Source organism: Marmota flaviventris, chromosome 5 (genome assembly GCF_047511675.1).
Source record: "Marmota flaviventris isolate mMarFla1 chromosome 5, mMarFla1.hap1, whole genome shotgun sequence".
Classification (NCBI taxonomy): domain Eukaryota; kingdom Metazoa; phylum Chordata; class Mammalia; order Rodentia; family Sciuridae; genus Marmota; species Marmota flaviventris.
This window is the reverse complement of record NC_092502.1, coordinates 70510662-70535550: the sequence shown is the minus strand read 5'-3', so window position 1 is coordinate 70535550 and position 24889 is coordinate 70510662. Positions and strand designations below refer to the sequence as shown.

At 33.7% G+C, this 24889-nt stretch overlaps 1 protein-coding gene across 5 annotated transcripts in view; it reads left to right on the top strand.

Moving 5' to 3' along the window:
• Ankhd1 (ankyrin repeat and KH domain containing 1) overlaps window positions 1-24889 on the top strand; it is a 132039-nt gene that overhangs the window by 36471 nt on the left and 70679 nt on the right. For all 5 annotated transcript variants that reach the window (XM_071612308.1, XM_027927955.3, XM_027927954.3 and 2 more), the window contains exons 2-9: window positions 1847-2000; window positions 5933-6089; window positions 7667-7814; window positions 9009-9156; window positions 13705-13938; window positions 15973-16067; window positions 22780-23017; window positions 23632-23823. In XM_071612308.1, the coding sequence (XP_071468409.1) occupies window positions 1847-2000; window positions 5933-6089; window positions 7667-7814; window positions 9009-9156; window positions 13705-13938; window positions 15973-16067; window positions 22780-23017; window positions 23632-23823 (1366 nt within the window). The remainder of the gene's footprint in view (window positions 1-1846; window positions 2001-5932; window positions 6090-7666; window positions 7815-9008; window positions 9157-13704; window positions 13939-15972; window positions 16068-22779; window positions 23018-23631; window positions 23824-24889) is intronic.

The window sequence follows — 24889 nt, the reverse complement described above, 5'->3', positions numbered from 1 at the left end:
TCTGCTTAAAAACATTGTTTTTAATGGGTACAAAATCATTCCTCGTGTGAATGTACAAAATATATCTAGCAAATTCTTTATTGTAGTTATTTTTCTCATTTTTGGAATTTTAATTATTGTTACAGTGAACATCTGTGCTCATTAAGTTTTGTCTGGCTTTCAGATAATTTTAGTTGTTGTTGTAGATGGACACAGTAACTTTTTTTAAATTTATTTTTATGTGGTGCTGAGGATTGAACCCAGTGCCTCACACATGCCAGGCAAGCACTCTACCACTGAGCTATAACCCCAGCCCTCAGATTTCTTTTTTTTTTTTTTTATAGCAGAAGTACAGGCTGAGTGCAGTGGTGCACACCTGTAATCCCAGTGTCTTGGGTGGCGGGGGTGGGCTAAGGCAGGAATATCATGTGTTCAAAGCCAGCCTCCACAGCAGTGAGGTGCTAAGCAACTCAGTGAGACCCTGTCTCTAAATACAAAACAGGGCTGGGAATGTGGCTCAGTGGTTGAGTGCCCCCGAGTTTAATCCCTGTTATATGCATTCCCCCACCAATTAGTAAAAATTTAGTAGTCCTTCTTTTTTTTTTTTAAGTTATAGATGGACACAATACCTTTATTTTATTTATTTATTTTTATGTGTTGCTGAAGATCCAACCCAGTGCCTCATGTGTGCTAGGCAAGCACTGTACCACTGAGCTACAACAACCCCAGCACCTCAGATAATTTTTTAAAGAATGGATTCCTTAAAATGGAATTACTTAGTCAAATGGCATGAGTTTGTACTTTTTTTTTTTTTTTTTTTTTGGTACTGGAGATTGAATGCAGGGATGCTTTACTATGGAGTTACATCCTTCCCAATCCTTTTTAGTTTATTTTGAGACTGTGTCTTACTAAGTTGCTGAGGGTCTGGCCAGGTTGCTAAAGTTGGCCTTGAATTTGCTGTCCTCCTGCCTCAGCCTCCTGAGTTGCTGGAATTACAGTGCCCAGCAAGGACATGAGTTTTAAAACATATTTTGTTAACAAATTTTCAAACTGCTTACCAGGGAGGTTGTACATAATAAAATTCACTTGGAATTAACTTAATTTTGTATGTTGATTTTTTTTTTTTTTTTTGCTTATATGATTCATTCATTTCAGCAAGTATGTATTGAATACCTGCTATGTACCAGGTACTCTTAGTCCCAGAGGATAGAACAGTGAACAAATAGGTGTTGTTTCTAAACTCATGGAGTTTTTCTATCTATAGGACTCCAGGTGTTTGGTAGTGTGTTTTTAAGACTTTTATTTCGGGGTTAGAAATTGGATAAATTATTTAGTAGAGAGGAAAACTATACCTTAATGACCTATCTGTGCTATCAGTTTTTTTAAAAAAAGCAACTCTCTAGTGCTGTATACAGTATACATCTTCCTAGGGGTTATGTTCATGTATTTATTTCAGTAAAAGTATTGCTTAGGCATAGAAGATAGAGTGCTCTCCAGGAAACTTTAATCTAGTATGTCTGGGTTTACCTGTTATGTTTGAAGATTACTTGATAGAATGTGTCCTCAAAGTCTGTGACCATATAGCCCCATGTTTCTAAAAGTACTGATTATATAAGAAGACATATTATTATTATTTGTTTTTTTAGAGAAAGAGAATTTTTTTTTAATATTTCTTTTTTTTTTAGTTTTCGGCGGACACAACATCTTTATTTGTATGTGGTGCTGAGGACCGAACCCAGCGCCGCGTGCATTCCAGGCGAGTGCGCTACCGCTTGAGCCACATCCCCAGCCAAAGAAGACATATTATTACTTTACAGTTGTTCTAATCATATTGATAATTGTTTTTTGGATTTTGCATGTTCAATAGGTCGAATCATTTATTTTGGACCAAGAAGACTTGGATAACCCAGTGCTTAAAACAACATCAGAGATCTTCTTGTCGAGTACTGCAGAAGGAGCAGACTTACGCACTGTGGATCCAGAGACACAGGCACGACTAGAAGCATTGCTTGAAGCAGCAGGTACTTTCTTTTCTTTTTGATTGCTTTATTTATTTTAATCTCTTTATAAAGTCTAGATCTCTCTATAAAGTTACACAAGATTATCCTCAAATTATGTAACATACAAAATATGCAATCACTGTAAAATTTATTTTTTATTTCCTAAAGAAAATGTTCACATTTCATATTTTAAAAAATTCTTGGCTGGGGCTAGGGTATCTAGAAGGTAAATATTAAAAAAAAAATTCTTGGCTGAAGGCAATGAGTGACTCAACTGTAGTTGTTTTTTTTTTTAATTTGGTACTAGGGCTTGAACCTAGGGGCACACCTCAGTGCCTCACTGAGTTGCTTAGTGTCTCAATAAGTTGCTGAGGCTGGCTTTGAATTCACGATCTTCCTGTCTCAGCTTCCCCAGCTGCTGAGATTACAGTCATGCACCACCGTGTCTGGCCTACTTATTCATTTTAATCAGTGCATAACTTAATTAAAAATAGCTCTTTTTTATTTAATAGACATCTTTAAAAATTTTTTTATTTGTAAACGGACACAATACCTTTATTTATTTATTTTTATGTGGTGCTGAGGATCGAACCTAGTGCCTCACACGTGCTAGGCAGTTGCTCTACCACTGAGCTACAATCCTAGTTCCTACATAAAAGACATTTAAATAAAAAAAGAACATAAACTTGTACTAAAACATGTCAAGCTATGTCAATTATTTGTTCTGAAGTATCATAAAAGAAAAATTTGTGATAAAAACATACCTTCTCAAAATAGTACATATTATTTTATATTGTAGAATCTGCTCGTTATTTGCTATACAAAGTTTTCATGGCATTTTAACGAAAACCTTTTATCACTCCTAAATGCAAAAATTTTTATAATCTCTGAATATGACCTTTTTGCAATATGTTCACTTTGTATAGCATTCCTTTTATTTGTTTAATGCATTTATGCATGCACATTATACACACATAAGAATTTCATCTAGATGAATAATTTATAACATTAAAAAAAAGTTCATAGAAGCTTATTAGGGTGCCATATTTTTACCTTATCCTATATTAATGCTGTTAAGATGAGGAATACTCAAGGTTTAAAAATGTATAGAAAATTTCATTCAGCTTATGAGTGAACACTTTAATAAACATTAAAGAAACATTCAGAAAGATCATAGCAGCCCTTAAAATAATAAGAAAAATTTGTATTTTGTCAGTTAAGGACTAGGGGAAAAGTAAAACATGAAGGAAATTAGCATTTTTATATTGTTCTTAGAAACAGACATTGCATTAGGAAAATATTTACTCAATATCTTGAAACTCTTTAAACTCTCCTGTTATGGAAAAGCATAGTGGCATAAAAGCATATAATATAATTTGTAGCAGATTAACTTTTGGTCTTTGTGTCTTTTAAACTGATAGAAACTTAAGATTAGATGGAATAAAATACTTAAGTATCCAGCAAAGACTGATAATTAAAAAGAAACAAAATGTAAAGATGGATTATGTTGGATTTCCCTCCTAGTCTGGATCTCTTGTGAATCTCCTAGTTACGCTTGTTTTGCTTAGATAAGAGAGAAATATGAAAGGTGTTTCTCTTCTCCAGGTCTCATAAGGACTAATTTTCTGTTCCTTGCCAAGCCCAAATTTGTTTATGGTTGGTAGTATATATTACTTTCTGGTTTAGGCTACAGAACTGTTGTGAGAACTATTCTGTGATCTCCCCAGTTAAGAATTTTAAACTCATATCTTTTTCTAATGTGTACCTCATGATTCTCATTCAGAGTTTTTGGGGTTCATTAAGCATTCTTTCTCCCTTTTTCTTTGGTTTATAGTATGACTGGTATAAATAGCGAGATATATCTTAGAGTGACTTGTTTTTATAACCTATATTATGAAAGAGAAAATAAACCTTGAAAATAATAGTTATCTTTCAGGAAGTATCAGAAAAGATTAAATTTTAAATTTTTGTATATTTTAACAATTTAAACTCTTGACATTGATGGATATGATGTTGTGTCCAAAGAAACTGTCAAATATATTTAAAAATAGTGTGCCTTTTTCTAAGACCTATGCAAGACAGTATTTAAATTTTTTTTCTTTTTTTCGTGTGTTTGTGTGTGTGTGTGTGTGTGTGTGTGTGGTGTTGGAAATTAAATCCAGGGCTTCCACTCAAGCTAGGCAAATGCTGTATCACTGAGCTACATAACCCCAGCCTTTAAGACAGTTGTTTAGTGAACATTTTTGTGTGTGTGTGCAGCGAATATTTTAATTTGCTTTTTGAACATTGTGTAGAGCCTATAGCATTCTAGTGGAATTTATAGAATTATTTTTGTGTTTTTAGTTATGAGATCATGGTAAACATTACCAACCTTTCTTAAGGAAGATAGCTGGATTTTGTTGGTTTGTTTGTTTTTGTGATATTGGGGAATTGAATAACCAGGGCCTTGCACATGCTAGTCAAGTCCTCTACCTCCTAGATCCATAGCCCATGAAAAAATTCTTGTCACCAATTTAACTTAAAGCAGAGCTGAGAATACTCTTTTCTTTAACATTGAGGTTCTTAGAAAAAATTGAGACCATGTCAAGAAGAATTTTAATCACATGCATATTTTGATCTATCTTTACTCCAGATACTATTATTTATATATATATATATATATATATATATATATTAGTTGTCAATGGATCTTTATTTTTAATTTATTTATTTATATGTGGTACCCAGTGCCTCACACATGCTAGGCAGGTGCTCCACCGCAGAGCTACAATCCCATCCCTACTGTTGAATATTTTTATATGTAAGCATTTATGAAGTGCTAAATAAATTCGTTGTTTTTTTTTTTTTTTTTTCTTTTTTTAAAGAACATTAAGGGCTGGGGTTGTGGCTCAGTGGTAGAGTGCTTGCCTAGCACATGCGAGGCCCTGGGTTCGATCCTCAGCACCACATAAAAATAAAATAAAAGGTGTTGTGTACAACTACAACTAAAAATAAAATATTTAAAAAAAAGAACATTAAAACCTTCAATTTTAAGGGCTGGGGATATAGTTCAGTTGGTAGAGTGTTTCCCTTGCATGCACAGGTCCCTGGGTTCAATCCCCAGCACCACAAAAAATAAATAAATAAAAATAAAAAATAAACAACAGGCTAGGGATGTAGCTCAGTGGTTAAGTACCCCTAGACTAAATCCCTGGTTACCCCCCCCCCCCAAAAAAAAGAGGTAAAAACTTAAATTTTAAATACACACCTATTATAATATAGCTAAAGCAGTATGAACTGTACTAAGTAGATAGACCTTCATTGTCTATCAAGGGTGTATATATACTTCCTTGCTTTTCCCCTGTGGTAATATAACTACATGTAGATGTTTAAGCATACATAATTAAAAAAAAAAAAAGAGGTCAAGTGTGGGACTATACATCTGTAATAATCCCAACTACTCAGGAGGCTGGATAGGAGGCTAGCTTCTGCAACTTAGGGAGATCCTATCTCAAAAAAAAAAAAAAATGAGGATGTTAGTGGTAAAGTGCCTTTGGGTTTAATTCTCTGTAGGAAAATAAAAGGCAGGATCATACTATACAAAATATCTCCTTCATTAATACCAAAAATACCATAGACATATACCCTATACCAGAGATTTATGGTATGACTGTGAACTTCTAAATCTTATTTACTTGAAACATTGAGCATCCTGTTAAGTTTTATTTGGAGTTAGGTAGAAGATAAATTAATAAGTGCATTGTGAAGATGGAAGCACTAAAATTTGGGTGGTTATGCCTTAGTCTTGACATTAGTGGCAGAATTGAAATTATCAACCTTGTCTTTGACAATTAGCCATATCTATAGGGGCTGTGTCCTTTCTTTGCCCTAGAAAATGATGTTTTGAAATGTAATTACAATTTGTACTTTTATGCCTTTTCTTCCCCTGTACTACCTGATTGACGGTCACGAAGGAATTGGCAAGTTGTCAACTGCTGATGGTAAAGCTTTTGCAGATCCTGAGGTACTCCGGAGATTGACATCCTCGGTTAGTTGTGCTTTGGATGAAGCTGCTGCTGCACTGACACGGATGAGAGCAGAAAACAGCCACAATGCAGGACAAGTGGACACGTACGTGTTTAATGCTGTTTATTAGACATCCTTGGATTTTACCAATTTTGGTTAAATATATCTTTTGGAAGAATTTATAAACATTAGCAAATGGATATTAGAATGGATATTACATTTTAAGTGAGTATATAAATGTATGTATATTATGTAGATATAAAATTGATCTTTTTATTCTTGCATCCAACTCCTATTCATTGAGCATTCATGTGGAATATATACTAGAGTATATAAGAAATCCAAGTTCAACTTAATGAGGCCCTGTCTCAAAAAAAAAATAAAAATAAAAAAAGTCTGGGGTTGTGGCTCAATAGTTAAATGCCCCTGGGTTCAATCCCTGGTACAAAGAAAAAAGAAATGCAAACCAAAAACCAGGTTTCTACTTCTAAGTTACTTATTCTAGAGGTTATAGTAGTGAACTCTAAACTGGCTGCTAGAGAAGTAATAAATGAAATGGGTTACTAATGTAGTAGTCTAGTTGCTTACTACTCAGATATTGCATGAGCATCACATCAGAGCTTGTTAAAAATACAGTATCTTGTTGCTGGGGATGTAGCTCAGTGGCAGAGCACTTGCCTAGCATGTGTGAGGCACTGGGTTTGATCCTCGGCACCGCATTAAAAAAAAATACTAAACAAATAAAGGCATGTTGTCCATCTACAACTATAAAAAACATACAATATCTTGGGGCTGGAGTTATATAGGTCAGTGATAGAGCAGTTGCCTAGCATGTGTGAGGCACTGTGTTTAATCCTCAGCAACACATATAAATAAATAAAATAAAGGCACATTGACAACTTAAAAAAATATATATATATATGTATGTATATAGAAACACAGACTCTTGGACCCTACCCCAGATTACTAAATCAGAATCTGCATTTTTTTTTCCTTTTTGTGGTACTAGGGATTGAATTTACCAGGGGTACTCTACCTGGGCACTATGGAGCTGAACCCCTCCTTTCTTCTTATTTTTTATCTTGAGACAGGGTTCTACTAAGTTGCTAAGGATGGCCTCGAACTCGTGATCCTCTTACCTCAGCTTCCCGAGTGGGGGGATTACAGGAATTTACCACCATACCACCAGAATCTACAGTTTTTTTCCCCCAGTCATTCTCTAGTAGTTCTCCCTTCTTCCCTTCTCCTGTAGAATCTACATTTTAATAAGAAATGTGGGTGATTTTATGCACAATAAAATTTAGGATTCACTGATGTGGTTAGTCATTTTATAGTAAAATTATTTTCTTAGATTTTCACCTTCACTGTTACCAAATAAGATTGTAAATGGAAATTATTTGAAGCATCTAATACTTCAAAAGATTTTATTTAAAATCTATTGTATTATATTAGAAAATTTTGAATGATAACATTATTGTTATTTTCAAATTTATTTTTTGGCTTCGTTGATGTGAATAATTAGAGTTGCAGACAGGATGCTCAGCAAATAAGATGTTCCTACAATATAATTTTTCTCTTTCTGTAGTAACATTTTTGTATGTGTGACTCTATATTTGATGTAATTTATTATAGGATCCTCAGTCTTCTTGTGTCAGGTAATTGTTGAATGGTTTTGTTTTCAGTCGCAGTCTAGCAGAAGCTTGTTCAGATGGAGATGTGAATGCGGTTCGCAAATTGCTAGATGAAGGCAGAAGTGTAAATGAACATACAGAAGAAGGAGAAAGCCTGCTGTGTTTGGCTTGTTCAGCAGGGTATTATGAATTAGCACAAGTAAGCAGAAATAATCTTTAGTAATTAAAATTGTAGAAAGGTTTTGATGTTTTATTTATTTTTATTATAATTCAAGGCCAGGTTCTCTCCTTCCCTTTTCCCTTTTTGGCAATAGGCAAAATATAAATTTTCACAATTCATTTTATTGCCTGTACATGCAATGAGCATTGTTCATTTTTCTACCACTTTCTCAAAACTAGTTCTAATGAATAAGAAACTGATAGAAATAATAATTATATTTTAAACTTTTCTTTAGAAACAATATGCAGATAAAATAGGAAGAAGTGCTTTATTTCCATTGCATTCAGATTATCCCAATTCTTTTAGTGTTTTTCCTTTAGTGTTAGAGCAATATTGGGAAAGTCATATTTTTATCAGTTAATTTGTATCTAGTGAGTGTAGTTTTACTGCTGTCTTGTTAGATAACCTGAAACATGACACAACATTTTTTTGGGTGGGGCGGGTAGTGGTACTGGGGATTGAATCCAGGGGCCCTTAACCACTAAGCCATAATCCCAGCACCGCCCCTTCTTTTGTGGTGCCAGGGATTGAACTCAGGGCCTTGTGCATGTGAGGCAAGCATTCTACCACCTGAGCTATATCCCCACCCCCCCAGCCTTTTTTTTTTTAATATTTATTTTTTACTTGTAGTTAGACACAATACCTTTATTTTATTTATGTATTTTTATGTGGTGTTGAGGATCGAACCCAGGGCCTCGCATGTGCTAGGTGAGCGCTCTACCACTGAGCCATAACCCAGCCCCCCCCCCCCCACCACCCCTTTTTATTTATTTAGAGGCAGGTCTTGCTGAGTTACTTAGGGCCTCTTAGCTAAGTTGCTGAGCCTGGCTTTGAAAAACTTATGATCCTCTGGCCTCAGCCTCCCGAGCCTCTGGGATTAGAGTTGCACCTGGCTTTATAACACAACTTCTTTGACCGTAACAGTCACATTTTATAATAGGATGGCTAATGGGATCTTACTTTATTTAAAGATTAATATATTATGGTATTATAAGATATAGCATCTGACCTGGCATTATGAAAAGTAAAAATTTGTGTGTTTTCCTCAAAAGTGATTACTTTTGATTTTTCCTCATCCCTCTAAAATATCTTCCCCAATTCAATGTTCTCTAGAAATACTATTAATAGTAAGAATTGATAATTTCTTTCTGTGTATGTTCTTTTGTTTTAAAGGTATTGCTAGCTATGCATGCTAATGTTGAAGATCGAGGGAATAAAGGAGACATAACTCCCTTGATGGCAGCTTCCAGTGGAGGTTATTTAGATATTGTGAAATTATTACTCCTTCATGATGCAGATGTCAACTCCCAGTCTGCAACAGGTATGCAGAGAATGATAATGTTCATTGGTATATAAATTGATAACAAGTAATTATAACCTGAGAGATACAAGTTTGATTCCTGGGGAAACCCAATATAAACTGTATAGAAAAAATATCTTAGCTTTTCTGTAGAATCTCTGAAGAAAATATAAATTAATTTGATATCTTCTAAAGTCTTTAAAACAAATATAATTTATTTGGTTAATATTAATGGTTTTTCTGCTGCAGTTTCTTTTTTTTTGCCACAATGATATGTAATGCCATAAGGAGGCAAAATTATGAAGTGTATCTCCTGTAATTCCTTATCTCATTTAAATACAACTTTCTTGATTTTAGGTTATAGATTAACATGAGAATGTTTACCTGGTAGGGTTTTTCATGTGAATTGTGCTGAATACATTTTCTGGTAAGATATTCTTGTGTATCATAAAAGCTACCCTAGTAAGGACTACTCTTAGTTATTGACGTGTCACAGACTCATAGCTATGACCAGCCTTTGTCGTATGTCTTGAGCTGTAGATGTAGATTTGGTAATGAGTTTCCTTGAGTCATAGTCTTTTAAAAAAGTGTTTCCTGGGGCTTGGGTTGTGGCTCAGTGGTAGAGCGCTTGCCTAGCATGTGCAAGGGCACTGGGTTCGATCCTCAGCACCACATAAAAATAAATAAATAAAATAAAGGTATTGTGTCTAACTATAACTAAAAAATAAAAAGTGGGTTTTTTTGGGAGAAGTTATGCAGATGGGGATATATACCTTGCTAAGTCATGTAGTAAATGTAGGTTAAAGATAATTATTAGGAGGAAAATATACCTAAAACAATGAATTGTCTTATGAATAAATCTGTAAAGATAAAGAAGTTAAAAAACATTAAGAAATAAATATGCATAGAAAGAAGGTGTCGAGTTTTTCTAAGTTATATAATGAAAGAAAAATAGTAATTGTGAGTAATACATTAGAATATTTTATGAGACTGATGGGTTACTTGTGCTGAGGAAACTTGCAGTAGAATATTTTTGATAAAGAAGTGTTGAAAGCAACTTTTCAAGATGACATTTAAAGTATTTGAAAAGTTGAAATATTTGAATGTATTTTTGTTCTTCTGCAATTCTTTTAACACAAAGAAAGTTTTAAAAATTCAGTTTTAGGAGATATACATTTGTTATTGAAGAGTGATACAGACTTATTTAAAGCTTGCCTAATATTTTTTAGTATTTTATTTAATTTGATGAAAATGTATTTGTTCATTCTTATTTGCTATTCTGCACTTGGCTGGTTGAAGATAATATATCTATTATAATCTATTTTCACTTAGTTTACCAAATAAAGAGACAATACCAAGAAATAAATGTACAACAACATAATTTTACAGTAACAGTTTTTCAATAGAATATTAAGTGCTTCAGTGCTATGACAATAATGTAAATGACTAAAAAAAACCATTATTGCTATTGATACTGCTGCTCCTACTACTACCACCATCATTACTACTACCTGATGTTTCCCTATATTTTTTCCATTTTTATATGTAATGAGAATGTTAGTCTTAGGAAAGTGGACTGTTTTGCCTGCCATTTAGTTCAGCTGATTAGCTTGACAAATACTGTGGTTGAACCCTTGAAAATGACTCCTTGTATTAATTTAATTTGGAAAAATCTCACATTTACATAAAGAAAATACATTTTAGACAGTATTGGTAAACTACTAAATTTACTTACTTAATTTTTTTATCTGATTATAAAAGTAACATATGCTCATTATAGAAACATTGAAGCTAGATATGGTGGCACAGGCCTGTAACCCCAGCTACTTAGGAAGCTAAGGCAGGAGGATTACGAGTTCAAGGCCAGCCTGGGCAATTTAGCAAAACCCTGCCCCCAAATAAAATAGAAAGAGCTGGGATATAGGTCAGTGGTAGAGCACTTGTCAAGTGTGTGTGAGATCCTGGGTTCAATTCCCAGTAACTGTCAAAAAAATTTGAGAAATGTGGGAAAGTAAAAAAGATCAAGGAGTATTCTCACAATCTTTGTGACACAGAAATACCACTATTGCCATGTTCCATTCAATATTTTTAATGTAAAAAGATGCATAGTTGAAATCATAACCCTATGTGCAATTTGTTTGACTTCGCTTTTTTTTTTTTAAAGTTCTTTATAAATATTTGCAAGGTTTGTGTAATATTCTATTGTGTTGCTAGAACATCATTTTTGTTTTTTGCAGTGGGGGCATTCATTGATTGCTGAACCACAGCAAAAGATTTAAAATTAAGATGATAAAATAAAGATTTTGATTCCGGTTATCAATGTCATGCTAGGTACATACTCCTTTGAGAAATATGCAACCAAATAGTATATTGAAACACAGATACAATAGTACACAGATTAAAAAAGAGATCTAAAGTAGTTATAGGGCTGGGGGTATGGCTCAGTGGTAGAGCGCTCGCCTAGTGCGTGCGAGTCCCTGCGTTTGATTATCAGCACCACATATAAAATACATAAAATAAAGGTATTGTGTCCAACTACAACTAAAAAAATATATGTAAATATTTTTTTATAAAATAAAGTAAGTATAGATGAGGGGGGAATGGGGTTGTGGCTCAGTGGTAAAGAGCTTGCTTAGCACATGTCAAGCACTGGATTCGATCTTCAGCACTACATAAAAAACAAATAAATAAAGGTATCGTATCCATTTATAACTAAAAATATATTTTTTTAAAAACTCAAATATTGTAGGTACATATGTAATTCCTGATCTCTGGCCTTGCCTGTCTTCTTTCATGGTTTCTGAGGAACTGGGAGGGGATAGGGACTCTGAAGTTATTTGAAACAGTTGGAAAAGCACTGGATTGTTCCTGTATCTTTAGTTTTTTAAAAAGGAGGTGCTGCATTTGAGAGAAAAAGACTTTCTTGAGGTCAAGTTTACTTTTTTTTTTTTTAAAGCTCAAAAGGGGTATACTGTATAGAAGGAACGGGTGTCATGAAGCAGACAGTAAGCATACACTTTATAAAAATTGTTTTTTAAAATTTTTGTAATGGGGATTAAACCCAGGAGTGCTTAACCACTGAGCCACATCCCCAGCCCTGTTTTTCTGTTTTATTTAGAGACAAAGTCTCTAAATAGTTGCTTAGGGCCTCACTAAGTTGCTGAGGCTGGCTTTTTTACCGCGATCTTCCTGCCTCAGCATCCTGAGCCGTTGAGATTATAGGTGTGTGGTACTGTGTCTGGCAAGCATACACTTGTTTGTGGTGCTAGGGATTGAAACCAGGGCCTTATGCATGAGAGGTAAGCACTCTACCAACTGAGCTATATCCCCAGCCCAGGCATACACTTCTTGATAGACTCCTCTCTACACCTCCAGATGCTCAATGGAATACTCTCCTCGACCATGTACTCCTTCCCATTTCCATTGATGGCTTTTACTCGTACTTCATTGGAAAAGTAGAAGATTTCAGAAGGAAATTACTTCATCTTCTCACCAGTAAATTTATAATCAGGCTCAGTTTTTAATTCATTCGTTCGTTTTGTCCAACAAACTGTGCCTACTGCCTGCATGTTAGAATCACTTAGGGAAATTGTTAAAAATATAGGTTCGTGTTCCTTCCAGACTCCAAAGCAGTCCTCTAGGGAGAGGTCAGGTTTTAAAACCATAGCTCTGCACTTCAGCTCTGTTGGGGTATATGTTAATCATTCTAGTCACTTGCTTTTACTTCCAGTTTCTTTGATATTAGATATCCTTTCTTTCCTTTAGGAATCCTACTCATTTTTTCAAGTCCAGTACAAATGTAGCTGTTTCTTCTTTGGAAAAGCATAAACCTAACAAACAAAACTCGACAGCTTTATTGAGATAAAATTCACTTGTATAAGGGTACAATAATGATTGTTAGATTTCAAGAGTTGTTCCATCATCAATATAATCTAATATAATTCTAGAATATTTTTTATCATCACAAAAGAGTCCTATGCCCATTTCAATAATTTCAGACTTAGCCACCACTTGTCTATTTTCTAACTACAGATTTATCTTTTCTAGGCATTTTATATTGCCCAGACACTTATAATACATGGTCTTTTGTACTGACACCCCCCAGCCCTTGGTGATACTGGGGATTGAACCCAGGAGTGCTCTATTAGAACTATATCCCCAGACTTTTGAGACAGGGGCATTTTTTTTTTCCTTTATTTTACTTTGTATCAAGGATTGAACCCAGGGACACTTAATCACCAAGCCACATCCTCAGCCCTTTTTTATGTTTTATTTTGAGACACAGTCTTGCCAAGTTGCTGAGTCTGCCTTTGAACTTGTGATCCTCCTGCCTCAGCCTCCCAAGTCACTGGGATTACAGGCATGCACCACCACTCCCAGCAGTATTGGACCATTAAGAGCATCTTTTAATTAGGAGAAAATTAAGATAATTCTGTAATTAGTGACAACAACAATAACAAAAGAACTTGAGATGGTAGTTGTAGTGTTTTATGTAAGGGAATTAAAGAACTATAACTGACTATAATTATATTCTGTTTCAGTTTCATATTTCTCTTTGTTCTTCATTAGGAAATACTGCACTAACTTATGCCTGTGCTGGAGGATTTGTTGACATTGTGAAAGTGCTACTTAATGAAGGTGCGAATATAGAAGATCATAATGAAAATGGACATACCCCTTTAATGGAAGCGGCCAGTGCAGGTCATGTGGAAGTTGCAAGAGTCCTTCTAGATCATGGTGCAGGCATCAACACTCATTCTAATGAATTCAAAGAAAGTGCTCTTACACTTGCATGCTACAAAGGTACTCTATATATATGTATGAATAGTTATAATTTTTTTGACAACTTTGAGTAGCAAGTATTGAGTATTTGAGTTAACTTTGTTTTATCTGTGCTATAAGATTATGTAGTTTATACGAGATTATATAGAAAGCCCATTTTTAGCCTGTATTTTCTGTAGTATAGTTTCCCAGTGTATGTTTCTTTTATTTTAATTTAAATTTATTTAATTAGCTATGAAGTCAACCAAATCACTTAGTACAGACTGAGATGGTTTCCATTACTTAATAACTTTTGTTTAATATTGTTTTTCCCCACCTTTATTTAAAAATAATACACACATAAAAATATTAATACATACTTGATACAGAAAACCTGAAAAATATGTTAAAGCACACAGGAATTTTTAAATGACATATAATGTCACCATCTAAAGGTAAAGAAGCTTGTAAACAATATTTTAGCAGTGTACTTCCAGTATGTTTTTAAGTATGTTTATAAAGAAGCACATATACATATATATATATTAAAATAATCATACACTAACACTATTTTATAGACTGCTTATTTTATTTAACAGTATATCATAAACATATTCTCGTCTCAACAAATGTTCTTGCAATATAACTATTGATGATCACATAGAATTATGTGAGTAGCTTAGTTGCATATATTACTAACTCAAATGATTTGAACAAAAGAGAAGTCTAAGAGTATGTTCTCTGCAGCTAATATGGTGGTTTATTTGTCATCATGATAGAATTTTATTTTTCTATCATCCGAGTATATGAATTCTGTCCTCAAAGTTACTTATAAGCCAAGATATTAGTTAGGGTCCCAACAATTCATTTTCTAGGAAGGCTGAAAAAGGTAAGGGCAAAACAGGGAGTGCCATGCCAATTTAGTAAGCTTCCTTTAAGGAATCTTTCAAGAAGTTTTTGCCTTATAACTCCCACTTTCATCTCATTGGCTACACATTGCTACAAGAGAGGCTGGAAAATGTTGATTTTCAGTATTTAAGCATGTTGTCACCCAGATAAAATCAGAGTTATGTTATTAAGAAAGAATAAGACAATGGATATTGGATAGGTTACTAGCAGTTTCTGCCAAAGACATCAAATGGATACACCATAATTGCCTATTGTTGGACACTTGAATTGTTCCCAGTTTTTCACTATTATTAAAAACACTGTGATAACATTCTTGTACAGACATTTTTGCCTAATCTCTGATTATTTCCTTAGGATAAATTCCTGGAAGTGGAATTGCTGGGTCAAAGGGTATGGACATTTTTAAGGCTTTTGATACATATTGCCAAATTGCCTTCTAGAAAGGTTGAACCAATTTACACTCCCACCAGCAGTGTTTGAGAGTGCCCTTTATCCCACCCTACACCCTCACCAACACTGGGTATTATTCTTTTTAATATTTGCCATTTTGATAGTTAAAAAGTGGTGTCTCATTTTAGTGTTTATTTCTTTAATAGGAAGGTTTAATATCTTTTTCATCATTTTTAATATTCATTTGTATTTGTTTTTTAAATTACCATTTCATATACTTCACCTATTTTTCTATTGGAGTGTTTGTCTTTTTCTTACTCACTACTAAGGCTTTTTATATATTAAATGTTTCAAGAAGATTGGAATTATTTTAAAGGGATTTTTCTTTGCCTGCTTATTGCCACAGTGAGTTTATGGTTATTTTAAAGCTGTTTTTTTTTTCTTAGAAAATGTGATCCAGAGATACTTTACCTGGCTTTCTATTTGATTGCATTGTTTTGATTTGATAAGTAATTTTATAGAGATTAAATTAAGAAATAATCATTATTGTATTACTTAACTAGAATTTGGACCAATTTAGTCTTTAAAATCTAGATAATAGGACCTTGATGAGAGCCTGCTTATTGTTTTTGAGTTTTGCTTTGTAGAATTGTTATTATTTATTGAATTCAAAATAAATTGTCATGAATTGTATGTAGACATCTGAAAGAAAAAGATGCTTTATTTTAATACTTACATATTCAATTGATAGTCAATTCTTAAAAATTTTTTTTAAAGGCCATTTGGATATGGTTCGCTTTCTACTTGAAGCTGGTGCAGATCAAGAGCACAAAACAGATGAGATGCACACTGCCTTAATGGAGGCTTGCATGGTAATTTTAATTGCACCCTTCTTAAAATTTAATAAGAAGACATGTATTTAAATGTCTGAAAATTATTAATTAGTGTTTGGTTTATATAATTTCTTATCTAATTCTCAATTAAACACAGTGAATGCTTGAATATCTGTGTTTTGGGAATAGGACTATAACATGTAATCCTAAAGTAATGTATTTGGCTTTAGAGATAGTGATAAAACTAATTTTGGAGATAGTAGACATATTTCTAATGTTTTTATAGCTTGATATTAAAACCTTATAAAGAAGACTGGTCTCAGAATATCCTCCTAATATTTTAAGAGTGTGTACTCTGGATAGTCTGTATAACCTTAAAGACATTGCTTCTGTTGGATAAATTTTTTTTAAATTTTTTTTTTATAAAGATAGAGTGAGAGAGGGAGGGAGGGAGAGAGAGAGAATTTTTAATATTTATTTTTTTTTTTAGTTTTCGGTGGACACAACATCTTTGTTTGTATGTGGTGCTGAGGATCGAACCCGGGCCGCACGCATGCCAGGCGAGCGCGCTACCGCTTGAGCCACATCCCCAGCCCTGTTGGATAAATTTTTAATCCAAATATTTTGTCAAAGAGAATAATCATGTTTAATTCTGCCAATCCAGAAACCATTTTTCTTCTCTAAGTACATAGATATCATACACATGTGTATCTATAAAAAGTATATCAAAGACATTCAAAGCATTCTAAGAAATTCGAAGGCAGCTTTACTAGTGAGAAAATGACTCTCAAAGTACAAAGTTTGAGATATGATTAAGTAAACTTTTCATTACCTTTGTTAATTCTTATTTTGTTAAATCACTCAAAATATAATGTCTTAATACAATAGGCACTTAATAATCTTCCATATTTCTGGGTTAATTGAGTAGTTCTCTTGATCTCTTTCAATAGGGGAGAGTTTCTTATGTAGCTGCCATCAGATAGTGACTGAGTGGAATTTCTAAGATGATATAACTCATATGTCTGGCACCTTGATGAGGTTAGCGGAAACGCTGAGACTTCTCTCACCTTAGTTGCTCTCTCCATGTGACTTTTTTGGGCTTCTTTACTGAAAGCTGGATCCTGAGGATTGCATTTCAAGAGGCAAAAAACTGGCACAGCACCATTTCTACCATGGGGCAGCACAGTTCCAAGTGGGGGAGATGGGCATAAAGTTCATCTCTTGATGAGGTGGTGTGACAAAGAATTTGCAGGCATATTTACACAGCTCTTCAGAAATTTTGTTATTTTTTTTAATCTGAAAAGTTCTTAAGACACATCTGTATTGCTGTATTTCCAAATAGAGCCCTTGTATCCTGTTCTACCAAATATATATGAGATTTCAAGGTATTCAATAAAGTGCATTGTGGGGAAAAAATATGAACTAATAATCTGTATAACTGATTAACAATTGGAAAATTTAATATATTTGCTTTAATGATTCTCTTGATTGCAGAGTAAACCAGGAATTTACTTTTAGAAACGACTTTCTCAAACTCTTAGAAATTATGAATAAACTATAATGTGTTTAAGTTAGGTATGACTTACATACAGTAAACTGACTGCCAAATCTCAAATGTAATGGCTTGAAATTTTATAATTTTATATATTTATATACCCTTATAACAACCAGATTAAGATATAGCACTCCAGAAAACTCACTTATGCCCCTCTTTAATAGTAAACACTGTTGTATCTTCTGTCATCATAAAGTAGTTTTCCTGTTTTCGAACCTTATATAAATGATATAATACAATAAGTATTCTTTTGTGTCTGACTTCTTTCATTTTGTTCCATTTTACAGTAATTTTCTTTTTTCATTTCTGTTTAGTATTCCATTGTATAAATATACCATTTTTTTTCTTTTAGTCTACTATGATGGACATTTGTGTCATTTCCAGATAAAAAGCTGCTATGAATATTCTTGTATGTCTTTTGATTGATAATAGTAACTGTTTCTGTTGGGTATATGTCTAGAAGTAAAATCTTTAGATGGGATGATTTTGACTATTCTCTTTTCATTAGTCTTTTCAGATTTTGTATTTTTTCTTGAGTCAGTTTTGCTAGTTTGTGTTTTTAGGAATTTGTCCATTTCATCTAGGTTATGCAATTTTTTGGCATAGTGTTCATAGTATTTTTTTATGATCCCTTTTATTTCTGTATTAATGTTCCTTCTTTTATTCCTGGTTTTAGTAATTTTGACTCTTCTCATTTTTTCTTTGACAGTCTAATTAAAGGTTTATCAACTTTGTTGATTTTTTTTTCCAGAGAATCAACTTTGGGTTTTATAATTTTTCTTTATTTTTCTATAGTCTATTTTATTTAATTCCACTCTATTATTTCCTCTGCTTTCTTTGAGTTTATTTTGTTATTCCTTTTCCATCTCTTGAGATGGGACCTTAGATTATTGATTTGAGTCACTTCCTTTTCTAATCTGATGCTTAACTGTTGTAAATTTGCTTCTCAGCAGTGTTTAAGCTGTGTCCTACAAAGTTTGATATGTTTTTTTGTTTTCATTCAATTATCTTTTAAAAATTTCACTTGACTTCCTCTTTGACTCATGGATTATTTTGATTAGTTTCCAAATGTTTGAAGATTTTCCTAATAGCTTTCTGTTAATGATTTCTAGTTTGATTCCATTGTTATTACTTTGTACAAAGAAAGACAACACACTTGATTTCAGTTCTTCAAAGGTTAAGGTTTGTTTCCTGACCTGGAGGTGGTTATATACCCTTTGTGGGCACTTGAAAAGATGGATATTCTGTTGTTGGGCAGAGTATACTTTGTCAATTAGATCTGTTGATTGATGGTAATTACTACTTTATCCTTTCTGATTTCCCATCTGGTTGTTCTCATAATTGTTGAGATACTGAAATCTTCAGCTATACTTGTGGGTTTGTCTGTTTCTTCTTTAGTGTCTTGACATTTTTATCATATTTCACATTTTAGAATTTTGTCATTTGGTGCATGCACATGCATTTTTAGAAGTGCTGTGTCTTTTGGGGGGGGGCATGGACCTTTTTATTATTATAGAAAGTCTCTCTCTGTTTCTGGTAATTTTCTTTGCTCTAGAGTCTCTTGTTTAATATTTATGTAACTATCACTGTTCTCCTTTGATAATGCTTACCTATAAATGTTTTATTCTTTTCTTTCAACCTGCCTGTGTCATAATTTTGAAGTGTGAATGCCTTATAGGTAGCATATATTTGGATCATGATTTGTAATCCACTTTGTCGAGCTCTGTTTTTTAATTGGTTATTTAAAATAGTCCATTTACAGTTATATAATTATTGATATGGTGTTTTATGTTCTATGTCAAAATTTACTTTTTCATCCCTTTTCTCCATTTATTTATTTATTTTAACATATCATTAATAGTTTTAGGATCTTTTTCTGTTAACTCCTATATTTGATTCCTGGGATTGCTTTTATTGGTTATTTGGTGTCTTGATTATAAGTTACTTTTTCTGGTCTCTTACTTTATCTAGTAATTTTTTTATTGTAAGCCATACACTGTGGGTGATTGCTTTTAGAAGCTCTGGATTATACTGTCCTCCCTTTAATACTAGTAAAATTTATCCTGGCAGCCAGTTATATTGTCAGTGGATCATTTTGATCCTGATGAGGCTTGATTTTACCTTACTTCTACAGTATAATGACTAGTTCTTGGGAATTACCTATCATCTCAATGGAAAGTCTGGGGTATTTACCACAGTGGCTCCATTTTGACTTGAGCCTGAACCCCCAATGTCTCTAGGCTTTCAGTAGCTATTTTCTGCTATGCATCCTGAAGTCTCATCTTTGGCCAGCTGAACTCAGGACTTGCCCAAGTATCTGAAGAACTTGTGTGTGTGTGTGTGTGTGTGTGTGTGTGTGTGTGTGTGTTGTGTGTATGTATATGATGCTATGTATTGAATCGGGGACATTGCATATGCTGGGCAAGTTACTCTAGTACTTAAGCCTATGAAGAGAATTAAGCCTATGTAAGAAAATTTTATATAAATTTTTGGGAGTTCTCTGTTTTCTTCTTCTCTATATCCTGCCTCCATTCTCCAAGTCCTGACTATCTTAGTTACCTTTTATTCTGATATTTATTTCTTTTTCCCAGCCAAATTTTCACTGTTTAGGCTTTATTTACTTTGGCCAGTTTGGAATATACACTGGGAAAAAGCTGGAATGAGAATGTAGGCTTTATTTCATGTCCTTCTTTCTTTCACAGCCCTTGCTTGATTGCTATCCAATTTCTCTGAACAGTTGTTATAAACACCTGTGCATATGCTTGCACGCACATACATATATGCACATAAGCATACTACTGTTTCTCTCTCCTTTTTTGTGGTACTGGGGATTGAACCCAGGTGTGCTTTACCACTGAGCTACTACCCTGATACTTTAAAAATTGTTTTTATTTTGAGATAGGGTCTCATTAAGTTGTTTCCTGCTGCCTTAGCTTCCCAAGTCTCTGGGGTTGTAGGTATGTGCCATAACACCTGACTTCCCCCAGCTTTTAAAATTGGGACAGTGAGTCCAATTCCAGCTACTTTTTCATGGCTAAGATCAAAGTCTTAGAATTTAAAAAGGAATAACTTTTTCTTAATCTTTTTTAGTTGTAGATGAACACAACACCTTTATTTTATTTATTTATTCTTATGCATACTAAGCATAGAATCCAGAGTTTCACATATGCTAGGCAAGCACTCTACTACTGTGCAACAATCTCAGTTCCAAAATAAACTTATTTTTTAAAATTTTTTTACATACATGACAATAGTGGAATGTATTACACTCATTATTACCCATTTCCAAAACAAACTTTTCATGCTATTAGGCCTCTTAAGATTGAATTGTTCTTTTTTTATATTAATTTTTAATTCTTTTCTTGGCAGAAATAATATTGTTCATTAATATCAGAGAGTAGCTAGTACAATTTCTCAATATATGAACTCAAGATATGTGAGCAGAATCTATAGTCTTCAAAAATTCTAGTAAATTCAAGTAAAACAACTTGTTGAAAAGCTTCAGGGTCTAGGTACCACAGCAATTCTCCAATGTGTAGGCACTTATAAATCCTTATTTCATTTTGAATTCAAAATGTGTTTCAAATACCAGATAACTAAATGTACTTTATTTTACATACATTTAAAGTATTAGTAAAACTAAAATTTTAATGTAAAACCATCTGTTTTGGGCATTGCATTAAAAGTAGTTTTAGTTGGGCTGGTCATTTAATTAATACATAATGAAACACTTGATGGATACTGAAATTCATCATTTAATTAAGGTTTCTTTAAAAAAAATTTTTTTTGTAGTTGTAGATGAACAGAATGCCTTTATTTTATCTGTTTGTATGTGGTGCTGAGGATGGAACCCAGTGCCTCACATATGCTAGGCAAGTGCTCTGCCACTGAACTAAAGCCCCAGCCCTAATTAAGTGTTCTTTAACTAGTTCTATAATAAAAGATCTGCCCAGCCTTGTAAAATCTTATTTTTGTACTCAGCATGTGCTTTTTATTAGTAATATTTTGGTTATTTTTAAAATATAGAACAACATAGTATCTGACTTTATTGTCTCACAAGACGCATTAAGGCCTACATAAATTTTAAAGTCAGGAATTTAAAACTCAGGACTAAAGGGGGTAGCTCATTGATAAAGTGCAAGCTTAGTATGCACAGGCCCTGGGTTCAATCCCCAGCACCAAAGGTAGGGGGAAAAGAGAAAGAAAAATTAAAAAGAAAGAAAGAAATAGAATTTGAAGCCAGGCGCGGTGGCGCATGCCTATAATCCCACCAGCTGGGGAGGCTAAGGCAGGAAGATCATGAGTTCAAAGCCAACCTCAGCAAAAGTGAGGCGGCGCTAAGCAGTACAGTGAGACCTAAATGAAATACAAAATAGGGCTGGGGATGTGGCTCAGTGGTCAAGTGCCCCTGGGTTTAATCCCTGGTACCCAAACCCTAAACAACAATAACAAAAAAAGAAATAGAATTTGAAATGTGTTAAAGAAGGATATTTATGATGATAAAGGGACAGGATGTATACCTTCCTTGAGAATGTTTTACTGTTAATTACTATCTATGCAGATAGATTTATGCTAAAATTATTTACAAATAATATTTTTAGTTTTTATGTCTTTGTGAAATTCTTTGCCTCATTGCAACAAGCTATTGTGATAAGGAAAATATGAGATAGAATGATTCCACAGTGGCTTATTATCATAGTGACATAATATTTTACAGAGTTTGTTGTGTTATTTTTTTGCCAAGCCTTTGTTTATAAAATAGATCTAATATAGTTGCCACAAGTGAACAGGACACCCTGTAAGTTTGAGGATCAGCAATATTTGACCTGGCAGTTGTATAAAGAGTAGTTATATTGAGGTTCTATTAACTATGGATTTAATAGTTTTTTGAACTTAAAAGAATGTGGAAGTTAAAATTATTTAGAATTGTGATTGTATGACCCCAAGTCTGATTTCTTTTTAAAAATTTTTTTGACTCAATGTTTAAAATAAATTCTGACTCAAAATTAAGGAAAAATAATTTAATATTACTTTAAAATAATATTAGTGGACTTTTCATAATTCTCAGATGGTATGCTGCCTAAGCTAATTCTTCTAATCTTCCTTTCTGTCTTCAATCTGTTGCTTCTCTTCTCCAACTTAAAAAATCTCAAAACAAAAAAAATTCTCTCCTTGCTTTACCCTGAAAATCTGCAGGATGGACATGTAGAGGTGGCACGTTTGCTTTTGGACAGTGGTGCTCAAGTGAACATGCCTGCAGATTCATTCGAGTCTCCATTGACGCTAGCTGCCTGTGGAGGACATGTTGAATTGGCAGCTCTACTTATTGAAAGGGGAGCAAATCTTGAAGAAGTTAATGATGAAGGATACACTCCCTTGATGGAAGCTGCTCGGGAAGGACATGAAGAGATGGTGGCACTACTCTTAGCACAAGGTAAAGCAGTTATATTGCTTAAGAAAGAATTTTAAATTGGGCATGGTGGTACATTCCTATGGTCCCGGCTACTGGAGAGGTTGAAGTGAGAGGATTGCTTGAAAACCCCTGAGTTTGAGACCAGCCTGGGAAACAAAGGAAGACTGGATCTTTAAAAAAAACAAAACAGAAACAAAAATCTGGGCATGGTGCCACATGCCTGTAATCCCAGTGACTCTGAGAGGCTGAAATAGGGGAATTAGAATTTCAGGGCCAGCCACAGCAACTTAGTGAGACCCTAAGCAATTTATTGAGACTTTCTCAAAATGAAAAGGGGGTTGGGATGTATATAGCTCAGTGGTGAAACGCTCCTGGTTTAAATCCCTAGTACCCTCCCCTCCTTTCCTAAAAAAGAGTTTTCTTCATATGTTTTATGTCAGTGTCAGTGAAGGTTACTATGACTAGAATATTGTTTTTTTTTTTTCCCATTGATGATAACATAAATTCTCAGCATTCTGGAAAGAACCACCAAAGCAGAGAAGACAGAGTTCATAAAGTTGATTATTGCAACTAAGACTAATATTTTTATTGTAATTCTCTTGCATTTAGTCCTATTTATTTTTATGTTTTCCTAGGAGCAAATATAAACGCTCAGACAGAAGAAACCCAAGAAACTGCTCTTACCTTGGCTTGCTGTGGAGGATTTTCTGAAGTTGCAGATTTCCTCATTAAGGCAGGGGCAGATATAGAACTTGGCTGCTCCACACCTCTGATGGAGGCTTCTCAGGAGGGACACCTGGAATTGGTTAAATATTTGCTGGCTGCTGGTATGTGATTTTAAAAATACCTTGTGCCAAAAAAAGACATATGTAAATAATGATTCACTTATATGTAGTCTATAAAACAGTAGAACTCACAGAAATAGAGAGTAAATAGTAATTACCAGAGTCTGGGGGGAGGGATTTGGAGGATTAAAAGGTGGATGGGAAAAGGGAGACAGACCTTAGTCAAAGGAAATAAATTAGGAGGAATAATTGTTAGTGACCTATTACATAAATAGTAACTATAGTTAACAATAATGCAGTATGTATTTCAAAATGTTCTCACCACAAAGACAGTTTTGTAGGATATGCCAGAAAAAATTAATCCAGATAGATGTAAGCTTTTATGTCTTTTGGAAATAATTCAGAATTTTTCATTTTAGCCATGTTTGATATATTGTTTAAAACTTGCTATATAGAGAAATGCATCTGTAAAGAAAAGTAAAATGTTTAGCAAAACTCCATTTACTTTTTAAACTTTTGTTGTTACCATTAGTTTAAATATAGCCCCGTTTCAAAATTTCCTTTCAATTATTTAAGTAATATTTAAAATCAGATTGTTAATGGTTTGGATGATTTACAGTTTGGACAAACCAACCATAAAACCGACCTTTTTCCTGACACAGATACTTGTATTATTATTCACTCTAATTTGTACATGTGTTATTTAGTCATTATTCCTCCATCATTTTCTGTGACTGTGTTCCATTCAAGAGTCTTTCTCTACCAATGGTTACCTTTCTGTATTCTTTCCATATTCCTCACTTAAGCTAAAGTCATACTGTTTCTAAAAGAAGGAATAAATGTATATTAAGAAATCATTGCAGTTGGGTTTGGTGACACATACCTGTAATCCCAGCGAGTTGAAAGACTAAGGCAGGAAGATTGTGAATTTGAAGACAGCTTGAGGAAGTTAGTGATATCTTATCTCAAAAGTTAAAAGTTTAGAAAAAGGTTAGGGGTGTAGTTCATACATAACATGCCTGTGTTCAATGCCTAGTACTGCAGCAACAGCAACAAAAAGAAATAATTGAACACCAGGCATTCTGCTCAGTCTTATGTTATCTCTATA